At 41.6% G+C, this 14,415-nt stretch overlaps 1 protein-coding gene across 6 annotated transcripts in view; it reads left to right on the plus strand.

Moving 5' to 3' along the window:
- The window catches only part of LOC100220878 (PH and SEC7 domain-containing protein 3), a 115,158-nt gene that overhangs the window by 75,021 nt on the left and 25,722 nt on the right, over window positions 1–14,415 (plus strand). For 5 of the 6 annotated variants that reach the window (XM_030257937.4, XM_030257938.4, XM_072921918.1 and 2 more), the window contains 3 exons: window positions 3,252–3,295; window positions 11,036–11,229; window positions 13,674–13,744. In XM_030257937.4, the coding sequence (XP_030113797.4) occupies window positions 3,252–3,295; window positions 11,036–11,229; window positions 13,674–13,744 (309 nt within the window). Of the gene's footprint in view, window positions 1–3,251; window positions 3,296–5,640; window positions 11,230–13,673; window positions 13,745–14,415 lie in introns of those variants that run through there. The other variant, XM_072921916.1, reaches the window with a different exon arrangement.

Below are 14,415 nucleotides of genomic sequence, written 5' to 3' on the forward strand. Positions count from 1 at the left end.
AGCGAGTGCCTACAAATTGTCAGAAATGCCCATCTGTTCACCTTTGGTTGTTTGCCGTTGGTTCACAGTGCCTTACACAACTTTAGAGAAGATAGGTTCTGTAGAAACAGTGAAAACTCCAGACTTGGAAATACTTAATCTTATTTCTCTGAATGGCACAGTGAAGCTCAAGTTAGTGGTGAGGACCTCTCTTTGCTAGCTCAGTGTCAGTAGGATGAGGCATAAGTGTTCTTTGTGGTCATATCTGTTGTATTGGCTCTGAGAAACCTACCTTCTGTGCACATTGTGGCCAAGAGTTGCTGCCTGTGTAGCATCAGCTTGAAGTGAATTACACCGTAATGTTTGATCTGCTTGTGTATGGTTCAGTTAAGCCATATTTCCACAGAGCTGAATATTAAGGATCTTCAAATAAGACTTCCAGATTCAAAAAGGAGCCAGTGGATGACAGGATGAAGAGTGGGATATGCTCATGTGAATTCAGCTGTGGCATATGCAGAAGACTAATTTCAACTCTTAAGTTTCTGAGTTATTTTTGGTTTGGGTCAGCATTAAGGCTATCTAAATGTTACTGTTTCTGTTGAGCATCATGTCATAGCTATTATAGTATGTGATTTTCAGCCTTGTTCATACTTGATGTGCTACTTTTTGCTAATCATGTGCATCAACAGTTCTTCTACACGTTAACATATTTTGAGGCTGTGTAGGAGTTATGTGCCAGAGGGAGTAAATCTAGCTATGTATATAAGGTGAATTACAAATGCAGATTATGCGTGTGAGAATCAGGGACATTCCATACCAAAATACTTCACTTGAGTTAAGTGACCTATTTGAAGAGCTCCATTAGCTTGGTAATACCAGGGGTTTATCCGTTGTATACATCAGCTCATGGAGGGCTGAAATAAGACATACTTATCCATTTGATATATGTAATTTCTTTCAGAAAAAAAAAAAAAATCCATCCCAGCTGTCTGAAACTGGGTTCAGTTGTTTTTTTGGTTTTTTTTTTTTGTTTTTTTTTGTTTTTTTTGTTTTTGCCTTTTTTTTTGTTTGTTTGTTTTGTTTTTTGATTTTTGGGTTTTTTTAAGTCAGGTTTCAGACCCTTTTCTTTGCAGGCTTGTATCAAAAACAGAACTGTTACCTCTGGTGTCAAACTTACTGGGCACCTTTTCTATGAATTGAAAGAGGAACAGTGTTAGTGGACATCAGTCGCAGATAGTGATTTTCAAGCTCAAAAGTTGCTTAACATTAATTTTCTGTTTTGCACTTAGAAACGGATCATGTTTTATGTTTAGGTGTGTGACTGGGAAAGCATTCAGGTGTCTGTGAAGCTTAGGGACTTTGGATAGCTATTCTGGCAAATTTTCTCACATTGGCCCATGTGGTGAAATATTAAAGTCCCCATTAAAGTCATTGACCAAAAGGTCTCATTGATTGTCAGGAATTAGACTGAACTTTGAATTTCAATGCCATAGTCTTGTGGCTTTTGCAAACTAAGTAAAGTTCAGGTTCATTACCACCTGAGGAGCTAGAATGTACCTAAGTCTGTTAGAACCAGTGAGATGTATCCCACAGTCCTGAGGGAATTGGCTGATGTAGTTGTCAAGCCACTCTCCGTGGTATTTGTAAAGTCACTGTAGTCATGAATTCACCATTGTATTGGTGAAGTCCCAGGTAACTGGAAGAAGAGGAACATGGTACCCATCTTTTAAAAGGGTGGAAAGGAGAACCCTGGCAAACAGGAACCTCCCAGCCTCACTGCCTGCATGGGAATATCATGGAGCAGATCCTCCTAGAAGCTGTGCTCTGGCACATGGAGAACAGGGATTCAAGACAGCCAGCACTGCTTCATCAAGGACAAATCCTGTCTGACCAGCCCAGTGGCCTTGAATGATGGAGTGTCCATGTTAGTGGACAAGGGAATGACTACACATTTCATTTATCTGAACTTCTGTAAAGCCTTAGACAGAGTTCCTAACAACATGCCTGTCTCTTACTTGCAGAGAGATGGATTTTATGCATGGACTGTTAGACAGATAAGAAAGTAGTTGGATGGTCACATCCAGAAGGTAATGGTCAATGGCACAATGTCATTGACCAGGGATCAGTACTATTTAATACCTTCATTAATGACATGGATGAAGGGATCAGATGCACCCTCGGGATATCTGCAGGTGAAACCCAGCTGAAGGATGAGATGGTGTCCATAGTAACCTGGCTAAAATAGAAAAGTAGGTGCATGGGAATCTCAAAAGGTTTAACAAGACCAAGTTCAGGGTGCTGCACCTGGGTCAGACCAGTCCTTGGTATCAGCACAGGCTGGGGATGAGCAGATGGGGAGCAGCCCTGTGAAAAGGACTTGGGGGTGCTGGTGGGTGAGAGGCTGGACATGACCCAGCCATGGGCACTCCCAGCCCAGAAAGCCAAAGGTGTCTGGGCTGCATCCAAAGCAGCGTGGGCAGCAGGGCAGGGAGGGGATTCTGCCCCTCTGCTCTGCTCTGGAGAGAGCCCACCTGGAGCCCTGCATCAGCTCTGGGGTCCCAGCATAGGGAGGACGTGGAACTGCTGGAGTGAGTCCAGAACAGGGACACCAAGGTGATTAGGTGGATGGACCACATTTCCTATGGAGACAGGTTGAAAGAACGGAGTTTTTTCAGCCTGGAAAAGAGAAGGTGTAAAAGTAATCTAAGTGTGGCCTTCCAGACCCTGAAGGCAGCCTACAGGTAGTTTTTACAAATGCATATAAGGAAAGGGCAAGGGGCCATGGCTTCAAACTGAAAGAGAATAGCTTTAGAGTCTATGTTAGGAAGAAATTCTTTACTGTGAGGGTGGTGAGCACTGGAAGAGGTTGCCCACAGAAGCTGTACATGCCCATCACTGGAAGTGTTCTGGGGCTCTGAGTAACCTGGCCTAGTGAAAGGTGTTTCTACCCATGGCAGCAGTGTTGGACCTAGATGGTCTTTAAGGTCCCTTCCATGGGTATTTCATGATTCTATGTTCTTAAAGAGACACAAATCACAAACCCCAAAGTATTACTTGAGAAAAATGACTGTAATCTCAAAACACACATTAAGTATCTTTTTCTTAGGTGGAATTTCTGCTGAAGATTTTCACATTACTATTAGCAGATACAGGACTTTCTTGATCAGAGACCGCTTGCTTGCTGATACTAGCTGGGTATCTTTCCTCAGCATATTAATGTATGTGTAGGAGGGGTCTAACAATAATTCCATCTCATTTCTCTCCCTTTGTAGGCCCTCTACAATTCAATCAAGAATGAGAAGTTGGAATGGGCAGTGTAAGTATACTTCTGTTGTAGAAATTAGAAGTTTAACAGTAGTACCTGTGTAGTAATCTGTTTATACGTCCTGTCACCGTCTGTGTATGTGGGCTCCAAAACCTGTAGAAGATAGCCAACGTACATAATGAGTTTGCTTTTCTTGCTAATGAATGACCTGGCAATACAGCATCATCTGTTTCTCCAGCAAGGGGAGTTGTTAATAATAGGAGCCAACTGCATTTGTAAGGAAAGAGGACATTTCATTTAGTAGGAAACTTCAGCCTGAAAAGAGAGAAATTAAATCCTCTGTTGTTCTATGGCTGCATAAATAAAACAGAAGTTGACGTCTCCCTTTATCTTTCTGTTCATTGTGTCAGAACTGTTGAATAGAACCACACTTCTTGGATTGAGTTTCCTGCTGTTGGTTTATTGTCTTGGTTTATCTCCTGATTAACTATGGATAACTTGACAACAACCTAATGTGAAAGATGATAAATGGACAAAGTCTGATATCACTCCCTCCAATCCTTAGTTGCTTTTGACAGGATAACACTTGTTAACTATGTAAATGCTGCAGACAAGAAAAAGCTTCAATTTCTGATTGTGTTAAACTGGTATTTCTCTGTGCTTAGGTTTCATGTGGTCTAGTTATGCCAGGAAAGTGCAGAAGTGTCTACTCTTGATTTTGCCACTTGCAGAACAGTGGATTTTGGTATAAAATAGGAAAACGATGTCTTATGTATGTTTCAGCTATACAAGGGTATTTCCCTACACATATTTACATATCTGAAACCTTACCTTCTTGGGAACAGTGTATGTCTCGAATGCATGTTCCTGCACCTCTTGTTCTAGAGTTTTTATCAACTGCCATAGGTCTTGCAGGCCCAGTGGCTTCTGATCTTCATTGTTTTTAGTTCAGGCTTTGCAAACAAATTTCTTGTTAGGGTGTGCAGTCTCACAAGGGCAGCTGGTTCCAAGTGGGATTGCTGCCCCAGTTTAGAAATGTGTTAGGTGGTGTCAGAGTAGTAAAGAAGGTGTGCTTTTAATGAGAATCAGCAAGAAGTGCCATCTCTGATGAGCATTAAAAGTCATGGTGGGAGACATTTTCACAGACTGTGTCTTGGACCTGGAACATGCTGTGTGAATCTTACATGTCACACCGAAGCTGCTTGCCAGACACTGTCACAGGTACTTTAGAACCAGCAGAATCCATTATGTGACTTTCTCAATGTCAGAATTTTCCTCCAGCTCTTGCCAAGAAACTATACCGTGTCTAATACACTTGGGCAGCCTCCAGGTGGGAACTGGCTCATGACTGGCTCTGCTCCCATGAACCTCAGTCAAGGTTCATGAGATTTATGAGATCTTGCCTCCTGTATAGGTGGTAACTGCTTTGACATTTACATAGTCTAGTCCATGTCCTTTGGGGGAAAATTCCAAGCAGGCTGAAGAGGGATAATTCAGACTTTTTCTTAAATAAGGCTTTGAGTGGGTATAAAGCTACTTTCTTACAGGAAAATGCTCAGAGTACCAGTTGTCTGCTCCAATCTGAGATTGACACATAGCTAGGAATAATGTTACAATTAATTTCCATGATGAGAAACAAAGCTCATTTTGGGCATTGTCAATACCTTTAGAGCTGAGAGTACTGGCTGGAAGAGGAAGTGTGAAGATGTTTCTCTTCATTTTTATAGAGATGTGTGGTTGGCATAAAATAATAACCCCAAGAAGCCCTGGGACTGCCTGAGCTTGAGGGAGGAGACACATATATCTTTTGCTCTACTGTTGTGATCTGCAAAGAAAGCTGAATAGGAAGGAAGCATGGTCAGTTTTGTTCTGGTGGGACCAAAGAAAATCCCATCTCCCTTCCAAAGCTGATTCCTTTGCTTCCATGATGCACTTGGCAGGGTAAGAAGAAGGAGGTGAGGCAAAGGTGAAGATAGGACTGCAAACCCCAGTATAAGCTCTCCTGCAATGCTGGCATTTCGAAGGAATGCCTTTCCTCCAGCCAGAAATCCTTTGAGGATCCTTTGCTCATCAGCTAAGCAAAGGTTTAAGAGCTACTCTGGAAGTACATTATTTAGTGGATTAATGGCTATCAGTAAGTCCATAGGCAGGAAAGGGTAATGGTGAAACATAAGATGGGGAAGGACTGTTATCCAATCCTTATCTTACTAGCTGTGAGCTAGGTGTGTTATCATCTTATGCAGTTTGCAGTACATTTCCAGTAGAATTACAGTCTGATCCAAAGCCCACGCAAAGAAAAGGCTACTATTGACTTCAATCACGAGAAGTGACACCTTAATCAGCAGATGTTCTCCAAAGACTTTCAGTAGGAGTGTTCATTTATCCTTTTTGAACAGGAAAGCATGAGTACAGCTATGAAGAGAGAATTGCACTACAGTTCTTCTGCAGTCATGCCTGGTTCGAGTTCTCCACAAAGTTAAAAGTGAATCACATACCATAATCTGTAAAGTAAAGAGATCTGACCTGAAATTTACACTGGTCTGGTGAATGTGGGATCCTGAAAACACACTTCTGCTCCACACTGCAAACCCCAAAGGTGTGAACTGTTCTTCATGTCTGTTGTGGATGGGCTTAAATTTGAAACAAGGGAAATTTGAAATCAACCTTTAAAAAGGTTGGCTATGAATTTAAACCAAGGCACAGGTTTGCCTGGATAAAGTACAGAAGTCCTTTCATTGGAGGTTTTTTTGAGCTGGTTGATCTGTCTGGAATGGGTTAAGAAGAGGAGATCCAGCCATAGAGGGAAAGACATTGCCTGGCATCCTAACATCCCTTCATTGTCTGTAATACTATATCCCAAGGTTTTCAGGTGTTTTTCATTCTTTGGCTTTCACACTGATCATTGTCAGCTTTAAGCTGAAAAATAAAAATCCGTTTGGTTACAGAAGTGCCAGAGCTAAGTTATGTTTTATTTGCATGATGTCTACATGGAAATGTCATGGTGGCTATTTTTGTTTTCCTTTGTTTGTAATACTGTGTCTGATTACTGTTGAAAGTAATAGGAATAAAAACATCATCATCTTAAAACAGGTGATCTAGAATTAATATATGTACTCCCAAAGCACTGCTTGCAAAATTGCTAAAGCCAAATGGCTGCCTTTGAGCCAGTTGTGTCCCAAAAGCCTCCTCTCAGCAGAACAGTGTAGTTTTCAGGAGAGTCACTTGGTTTTTAACTAGCCGATTACACACTTCTCTAACCAGAGAAGTTTACAGGGACAAGGTATATTCTTTTTTTGTTTATATAGACTACACTTAAAAATTATCTCCTTTCAACCAAAACAAAACAGGTCATTCAGATGGTAATTGTGGGAAAGAGATGCTGACAAATCAAACTGTGTTGCTGAGATTAGGGTAGTTAAAAAGACATCTCTGCTGAAGCTCACCTTTTTCTAGGTCAAACTGAGAAATCTCTCCCTGTTACAATTAACTTTTGTCTTCAAAGTTCTAGGATGTTTCCTGCTTGCAACTTCTTGATTGGTTTTAGGGTGGGGTCAGGTGGTATTCAACCTGGTTCTCTTTCTTCCCTCCTCCCCCTGGGAAAGATACCAAAACTTCTCTCAAGTCAATTTCCTGATACAGATGCTGTTAGTTTCATGGATGCATGTTACAAACATGAATTTTTCTCAATTGCAATATTTAAATGAACTCAACCTTCTGCTGTGTCATATAAGGTTGCTATTTGAACAAATGCAGAGATGAAGCAGAGTTTTAAAAATTAAGAGCTTGACCACATCGTTCCAGATCAGTCATTTCAGAATTTTCTGAGGCAGAGCCTCAAATCAGACCATAGATTGTACAGAAATAATTTTCTTACTGAGAGAATCAGTTGGTGCTTTTCTCCCAGAAGACAGAAATGGGGCATCCTTGTATAGAGTCTTCTTGGGAGAGGCAGAAGATGCTTTTCTTCACCAAAATGGCAACATCTGAATTTTCTTTTTTTTCACATCTATGTGTTTGAGAATAAGGGGCCAACTCTTTGTAGTTGTCAGCTATCACATATTTTTGGGAAGGAAAACATTGTTGTTTCAATGCTGTGACTGCAGATGATAGCACAAGCAGGTCCTGGGTTTGGTGTGCTGGTTCTCATGGGCAGCCAGAGGGCTGCTCTCTCTTTAGGTCCTTTTCCAGTGAGATAAGCTTACAGAAGTGGAACTGAAGCCTCTTGTTTTGGGAAGCCTTGCAAACATCATGTGCCATAAACAGAATCTTAGAGAAACTCTACAGATGGTAAACCTTTTCCTGTCACCAATACCCTGCAGAGAAGAGACACTGCGGGTCCCATTTCCTATGAATGGAAAGTGGGACTTAAAAGAAGTTTTGCAGCTATCAACCCTTTTCAGTCATCAGGGAGGAGTCACCAGAGCAATTGCTTCCAGACCCAGAGCAGGGAATGATTTTCCTCTGCTGATCAGGGGCAGAAAATATCATAAGACTTCTGCAAGCCTAATTTGGACCTTCATGATGATGGTTTGCATACTGAATGGTGTGTTGGAACCATTGTGAGTTTTTCCCTCCCTAAAGGCACAAGGATTGTGTTATTTCCTGTATGAAATGTAAAAGAGAGGCAGTGGTCCTGCCCTTCAAAAGGACCTGAGCTAATGCCTGTGTGACACTGCATCCACAATTCTGAACATACCTGCGCAGAGATCACCACTGACTCTTACCCACTTCACACTGGGGATGTTACAGCACATGGGTGATCTGTGAGAGCCATCTGAGGATGGGCAGGTAGCCGCACTCCCCACACTTTAGGGTTTCAAACAAAGATCAATTTTCAGATTATGTATCCAGAGGACCCCCCCTCTGAATTTTCTGCAGTTCTTTCTTGCAAAAGTACCCCAAAGGCTTGTTAGAAGTAAGCTCAGATGGTTAAATCCTTGATAAACAGTATTTGGGACCTATCTATTCAGCCAACTTTGGAAGATACCCGAGGAAAAGCTAATACTTGAACTTTTTTTTGCTACTTTGGCATTCCTCCAAATCATCTTGCTTTCTTCTTATGTTTGACCACTGAAGTAACATGAAGTTGAGTGTTTGAGCAAATGAGTCCCAGATCCCCTGGTTTTCATCCACTTCCTGTGTGTAATGAGTCCTTCCTGCCTCTCTGTCTCCCTTCATTGCCTCTTGAAGACTTGTGCATCTTGCCCTCGTGCATCTTGTCAGAGCACTCAGCTCTCAGAAATGAAGCTTCTGGGTCTCAAAAAATCCCATTTTCGTGATAGAACAAAAGACCAGTTAAAGGTTTGTTCAGTGCTCCCAGCAGTTGTGACAGCAGATATTTTGTCCTTTCCACCATGTCTTTTGAGGAATTCCTATTTTAACAGCTACCCTAGAAGTGCTGAGTTTAAGAGCACGGCTCCCAGCTCTTAGAGGTGTCCAAGATCCCCCAGAGGATTGCTTATCACACCACTGTGGCTGCTTGGTTAAGGGCACTTGGATATTCCCACAGGACAATTGATCAGTATACAGTAATTCATTCCTATAGCTCCAAAGGACATAGTTTATTCCAAGAAAGTGTTAAGCCTTTTACTGCAATTCGTCTCTGCTGACAAGGAGAAATCTGCTGTGTCCTTGGCTGAAATCCCAGAATTCACAAGGCATTTCTGTGTGACAAATCAGCCTGTGTGCTTATGCCCTTTGAGAGATTTTAGTCTGGATTAAGTGCCTCAGAGTCATGTTGAGAGAATTTGCTTCTGGAATGGGCATATATCTAAAAAACATATAACACACAGTGGTTCAGACTTACCAGCAGCCAGTGAGTAGACTCATGTAGGGTGGGGACAAACAAAATTGTCAGAAACACCTACACCTTTTCAACTGGGAGAGGGCTTCAACTAAAGCATACTTGAAGAAGTCCTTACTGCTTTGGCTAATAAATTTTTGTAGAACTTTCTGTGCTGGAGTGGGAAAGCACACATCAGTAGGCTAAAAATGCAAGGACTGCTTTTCCTTGAAGGAATCAGATCTTCAAGTAAAAGTTTCATTCCTCTTAATTAGGAGACCTTGCAAGACAACATCATGAAGATATGGTGCACCTCCTGACTGTATTTCTATAATTTTATATGAGGTGATCAAAGTTAAATGCTTGAGAACATTCCTTGCTACTACAGAGTTCACTAATTCAGCCCCCATGTTTCTGGATTTGTTTTCCTTATTGTCAAATCAGTCTGTTAGCCTTTTACCTCCTTTAAGTTATTTCCCCAAAGACCATTTCATAGAATCATAGAATAATTTTGTTTGGAATCATCTAGTTTGGGAAAGACTTCCAAGATCATCAGGTAGAATCTTTAACTGAACATCACCCTTTCACCACGTGCCACATCCATTTGTTTCTTGAACACTTGAAGGGATGGTGACTCCACCATCTCCTTGGGAAGTTTGTTCCAGTGCTTAACCACATTCAGTGATGAAATTTCTCCTGATGTCCAGCCTGAACCTCCCTGGGCACAGCTTGAGGCTATGTCCTCTCATCATTCACTGGTTGCCTGGGAAAAAAGGCCAACCCCCACCTGGCTACAACCTCCTTTCAGGTAGTTGTAGAGGGTGATAATAAGCTTCCACAGCAGCAGAGCTGAGGATAAGATAGATTTGTTTCTGCAGCCTGCAGTCTTGGAGGACATTTTTTTGAATGGTCATTCCCGTAAGCAGCCATGGTAGCACTTTATTCCTAAAGGAGCTTCTGGATTGATATGTGCCTTGCTAATCATCACATAGTACGTGCCTTTGAACATAGAAATGTGTTTGGAAGATCTGCTCGAGCTTGCTCTCTCTGCCAGTCTCTTGATGCCAGTGAGATGCCTCAAGCTGAGGCCCACCCACAGTGGGTTGGCAATATTAGCCATCATTATGCTCAAATGATTTTTCGAAAATTTAAATCAGGTGCTGGTCTCAGGAGGCGTTGCTACCGCGACTTTCCAATGACAGCCTTCATACTCCCTATCACACCAGGCTCCTGGAGGGGAATGTATGCAGATTTCAAAGGATAAAGAGCTACTCTGTAACCTGGACTATTCTCTGAAAACTGTTGTCCTACTCTTGTGATGGACACTCTATACTTTCTAGGTTGCCTAGTCCTTTTTAGCCTTTGCCTGTGACAAGCAAAAAGGTATTTATTAGTCAGGCAATTCTTGTGACTCGCATTGTTGTCCCCAGGAGCTCTGTGGAATACATTGCCCTAATAAGTAACATTTTCAGCAGCATTTTGTTTCCAAAGTAAAGATGACATAATGCACCTAGTGTCGTTTTTATTTTTAAATTACTAATTTTATGCTAGTCTGCAGAGGAAAATAAAGAAAAAGAGGTAGAGTCTGTGTTTCATATGCTAAGTTAAGGGGTAAGCCTCAGTGATCTGTAGTATTCTAATTCTTTTCATTTACATATAAGCTCATGAAAAAATTGGGGGTTTTCTGCTGAACCCAGCAGGTAAATATTTCCCATTTTAGCACTCAAATACATGGAATTAAAAATAGGAAAGTTGGAGGACACAGAATACTCTTGAAGTCTTATCTTTCGAGACAATAATGAAACGTACTTTTTGAAAATCTGTGTCCTGTGCTGGTAAAGTAGGTGAACTGAAACTGTGCTATAATAAGTCTATATTTTGATATATTTCTAGATTTCTCCCTAAATATGGCCCCCTATAAAGAGAGAGGTATATTTTGACGAAAAGTGCTGAAATGAAACTTTGCTGGTCAGTCTGTCCTTCATGCATGATTTTCACTGCTTTTAAAGGGATGAAGAAGAGAAAAAAAAATCACATTCGGATGGTACAGATGAAAAGGATAATGGCAACCAGACAAAGGCTGTCAGTCGAATTGGCAATTCAAATAACCCATTCCTGGACATCCCTCATGACCCCAGTGCTGCCGTGTATAAAACTGGATTTCTGGCTCGGAAAATCCATGCAGATATGGATGGAAAGAAAAGTGAGTAATTTTTCAATTCTAATGTGTTATTTTCTTGTTACTCTTCACAATGCCACTTACCAATGAACCCATTTACTTCTCAAGGCGAATAGTGGTGCTTCATTAGGGGAAATAGCAGCAATAACAGGTAACACAACTGCATTATCACACTCTCACTGTTAGGCTAGAATTTGCAATGTTCAGTCCCATTTGCAGAAGCTCTAATGCATAAGTATAGGAAGTAATGTGATACAGCAAAGCAATATGAATTTTTGGGCTAAAAAAAACTTAGTATAGTGGTTTACAGATAGAAAATAATTTCAAGTGAATTACAGTAGCTGTTCTGCAGTAATATAATTCTCATTTTCCTTATGCGGCACCATATTGTTCCAGATCTCCCCTCCTCTCTGGGTCTGTCTTTAAAGGAATGCTGTTCTTTACCTCTGTTTAGAAGATACTGTTCCCTTCCATACTTTCCCAGCCATGGATCACATATCCAGTGAAGGGTAGCAGCTTTTGGCAGCAGACAGCTTTTTAGTATGCAGTTCCTCCCCACCCCTTTCTTGTAATAATCCTGCTGTGTCCCTTACTTACTTTAATTATCTTCTTCCCTTTTTGTCCTACTTCTGTTTGTGATGCACTAATCATCAAGGGCCTCTGATGCACCTGTGTGTGTTTTGTTGTTTGTATATCTTAATTTGTTGTCTATAGATCTTGGAAAAAGCTGAGGTTAGTCAGAGCATCTGTGTTTTCCCCAGTAACTGTTGATGATTGCCTACTCATGATTCACATTGGTAGGCTAAATCCCAAAGACAAAGTCTGGCTTTATGATGGGTTTCCAGCAACAGCCAATCTCTCTCAGGCTAAGCTCTTTGATGTTCACATGTTTTGCTAGTCTATTTTAGAAGGTACAGTTGGAGGTCAGTATTTTCAAGATGGAAGCAAACAGCTGGACAACTGGATTCAGACAGAGGTGTCAAAATCAAGCTGACCTAATTCTTTGTGATGATTGGATACTCTAAATAGACTAGTCTTTATTAAACATCTTCTTATTCAACCTTAATGAGTAATTGTATCTGGTAGCCTTTATTAAATTATTTCTTTAATTATAAATATCAGAATTGCTCATTATTTAGCATACTGGTCACTGGCATTCTGGAGATAACTTTTGTGAGTAATGCAATTAGGGCCATATTTTAAGAAGTTCCTGTACAATTTAAAGGTTTGTCTTCCTCAAAAAAGTTGCATTCTGGTTTTCCAGGTGCTGATAAAACTTTTTTTGTTTGTTTGTTAGACTTTTTCAAGTTTCATTTTCTGTTGGAGTCCTTGCAGGGCAGAGATTAACTTGTGTGGGATTTCTCATTAAGTGATGTGCTAGAATGGTCATCTGTATTTTTCAGGAACCTAGTTCTAAGGGCTAAAGCACTCTAGGCACTTAGAGGAGAAGGGTGTAACAGGGGCTAGTGACTGGAAGCTGAACTGAACAAATGCCAGTTAGAAATAAGGCCCATTTTGCAAGATGAGAATGATTAACCTCTGGGACAAGGGACTTGTAACCTCTTCATCTTCACTTTCTGTCTTCAGATCAGAATGGGGTGCCTTTCTGAGTGTCATTCTTTAGTTGTGTGTGTATTAATTTCGGTATAGTGTCAGTAATACACTATATGGATGTTTGGTGGGGAGTGAGCGTAGATGTAGGCTTCTGGTCTCTGGTGACTGTACAGCTTGCACATAATTCTCTGGCTCTGTCACACCTGAATTCCAGACTGGATCCTTCAGCCTTCAGGCTGAATTTACTTCTCCCCCCCCAGCTCCTTCAGCCTTCAGGCTGAATTTACTTCCCCCCCCAGCCACTGCTTGTCTCTAGGAATTTATGGGCTAGATATGTTGTCTCTGTTATGTTCTTCAACCTCTAACTGACTTCTGCTTTCTTGTGGGGTTGAGTGTTTTTTGGTTTGGCACCCTTCTCCTTTCTTAATGCCACCTTGGGACTGCAGCAGCAGTAAAGGGGGATGATGCTCTGGGGAGACACTGCTTTCTGTGTAGTATCCCACTGGTTCTGAGCAGCTCCTGCCAGCCTGCTGTGGCATGTAGAAAGACTGCTTCTTTCTGAAAACTGTTGTGGTGCAGAGCTCAGGCGTAGCTGTGTAGGGGCAATGTCTGCCTCTCTTCAAGAGCACAAAGACTGGGTCTCTGTCTCTCTGTGGCCTGCTTTCTGCATTGCTGCTGTTCCTTTCTGATCCAGTCCAGGGCTGTCATCAGGGTTGTTGTATTACTCTGTCTCACAGCAGGTACATGTAGGCACTGTGACATGCAGGCAGTGTGCTAAGTTGCGTTGTCCTTTGAAAAAGATAGTTCAAAGGAGGTTTAACACAGGACTAATGTGTCCTACAGCTCTCCCGTAGCATAGACAAAGTATAAAAATGGATCTGATTTAAATGGGTTTTCATTTGTTTTCTTTCCAGCTCCCCGGGGAAAACGAGGCTGGAAAACCTTTTACGCTGTGCTGAAGGGGACAGTCCTGTACTTGCAGAAGGTAGGGGAAATCACTGTCTTTTGAAAAGTAATTAAAGAGGGATAAAGCAGCACACATCCTCTCCACTCTCTCAGCGCACCTCCAGGCTCCTTTCCCTCGGATGCACAGCATGACTGATCTCCCTACCCCCACCCTATTAACACACACATTCAGGCATGAATCCTCTCATTGACACCCTGTCCCTTTTCACAAGTTCAAGTTCTGTTCCTCTGCCCACATCCACATGTGCCCCCTGTAAGTTCCAGCATATGCCACTGCTGTCTCACGCCGCAGAAAAAGCCAGCCAGCTTCACCAGCAAAGACAGAGTCACCTCTCTGCGTTGTGCACGCATTCCTCTAGGCTGCTTCTAATTTTGCATTTCATATATATGACTTCCCCTTCTGTAAGGTTGTCCTCCTTTCCCACCTTTTCATATTACACTTTTCTGCAGTGCCTGCCAGACCAGCTGCAAAACAATTGAACAACAGCTTGGCTTTGGTAGGAATCTGCGGCTTCTGTTCCTTTGCAAAATTGAAGGATAAAAGGATACTTTTTTTTCCACAAAGCAAGAAAGGACTGGTTTCTAACAAAATGTGCTTCCTGACTGCAAGATGTCTAAAAAAAAAGTCAGATTAAATCCTTCAAGCCTTTTGTTGCAAGCTTAAATATATTATAGTACATTTTTAACTAC

The sequence above is a fragment of the Taeniopygia guttata genome, chromosome Z (assembly GCF_048771995.1).
Source record: "Taeniopygia guttata chromosome Z, bTaeGut7.mat, whole genome shotgun sequence".
Taxonomy (NCBI): domain Eukaryota; kingdom Metazoa; phylum Chordata; class Aves; order Passeriformes; family Estrildidae; genus Taeniopygia; species Taeniopygia guttata.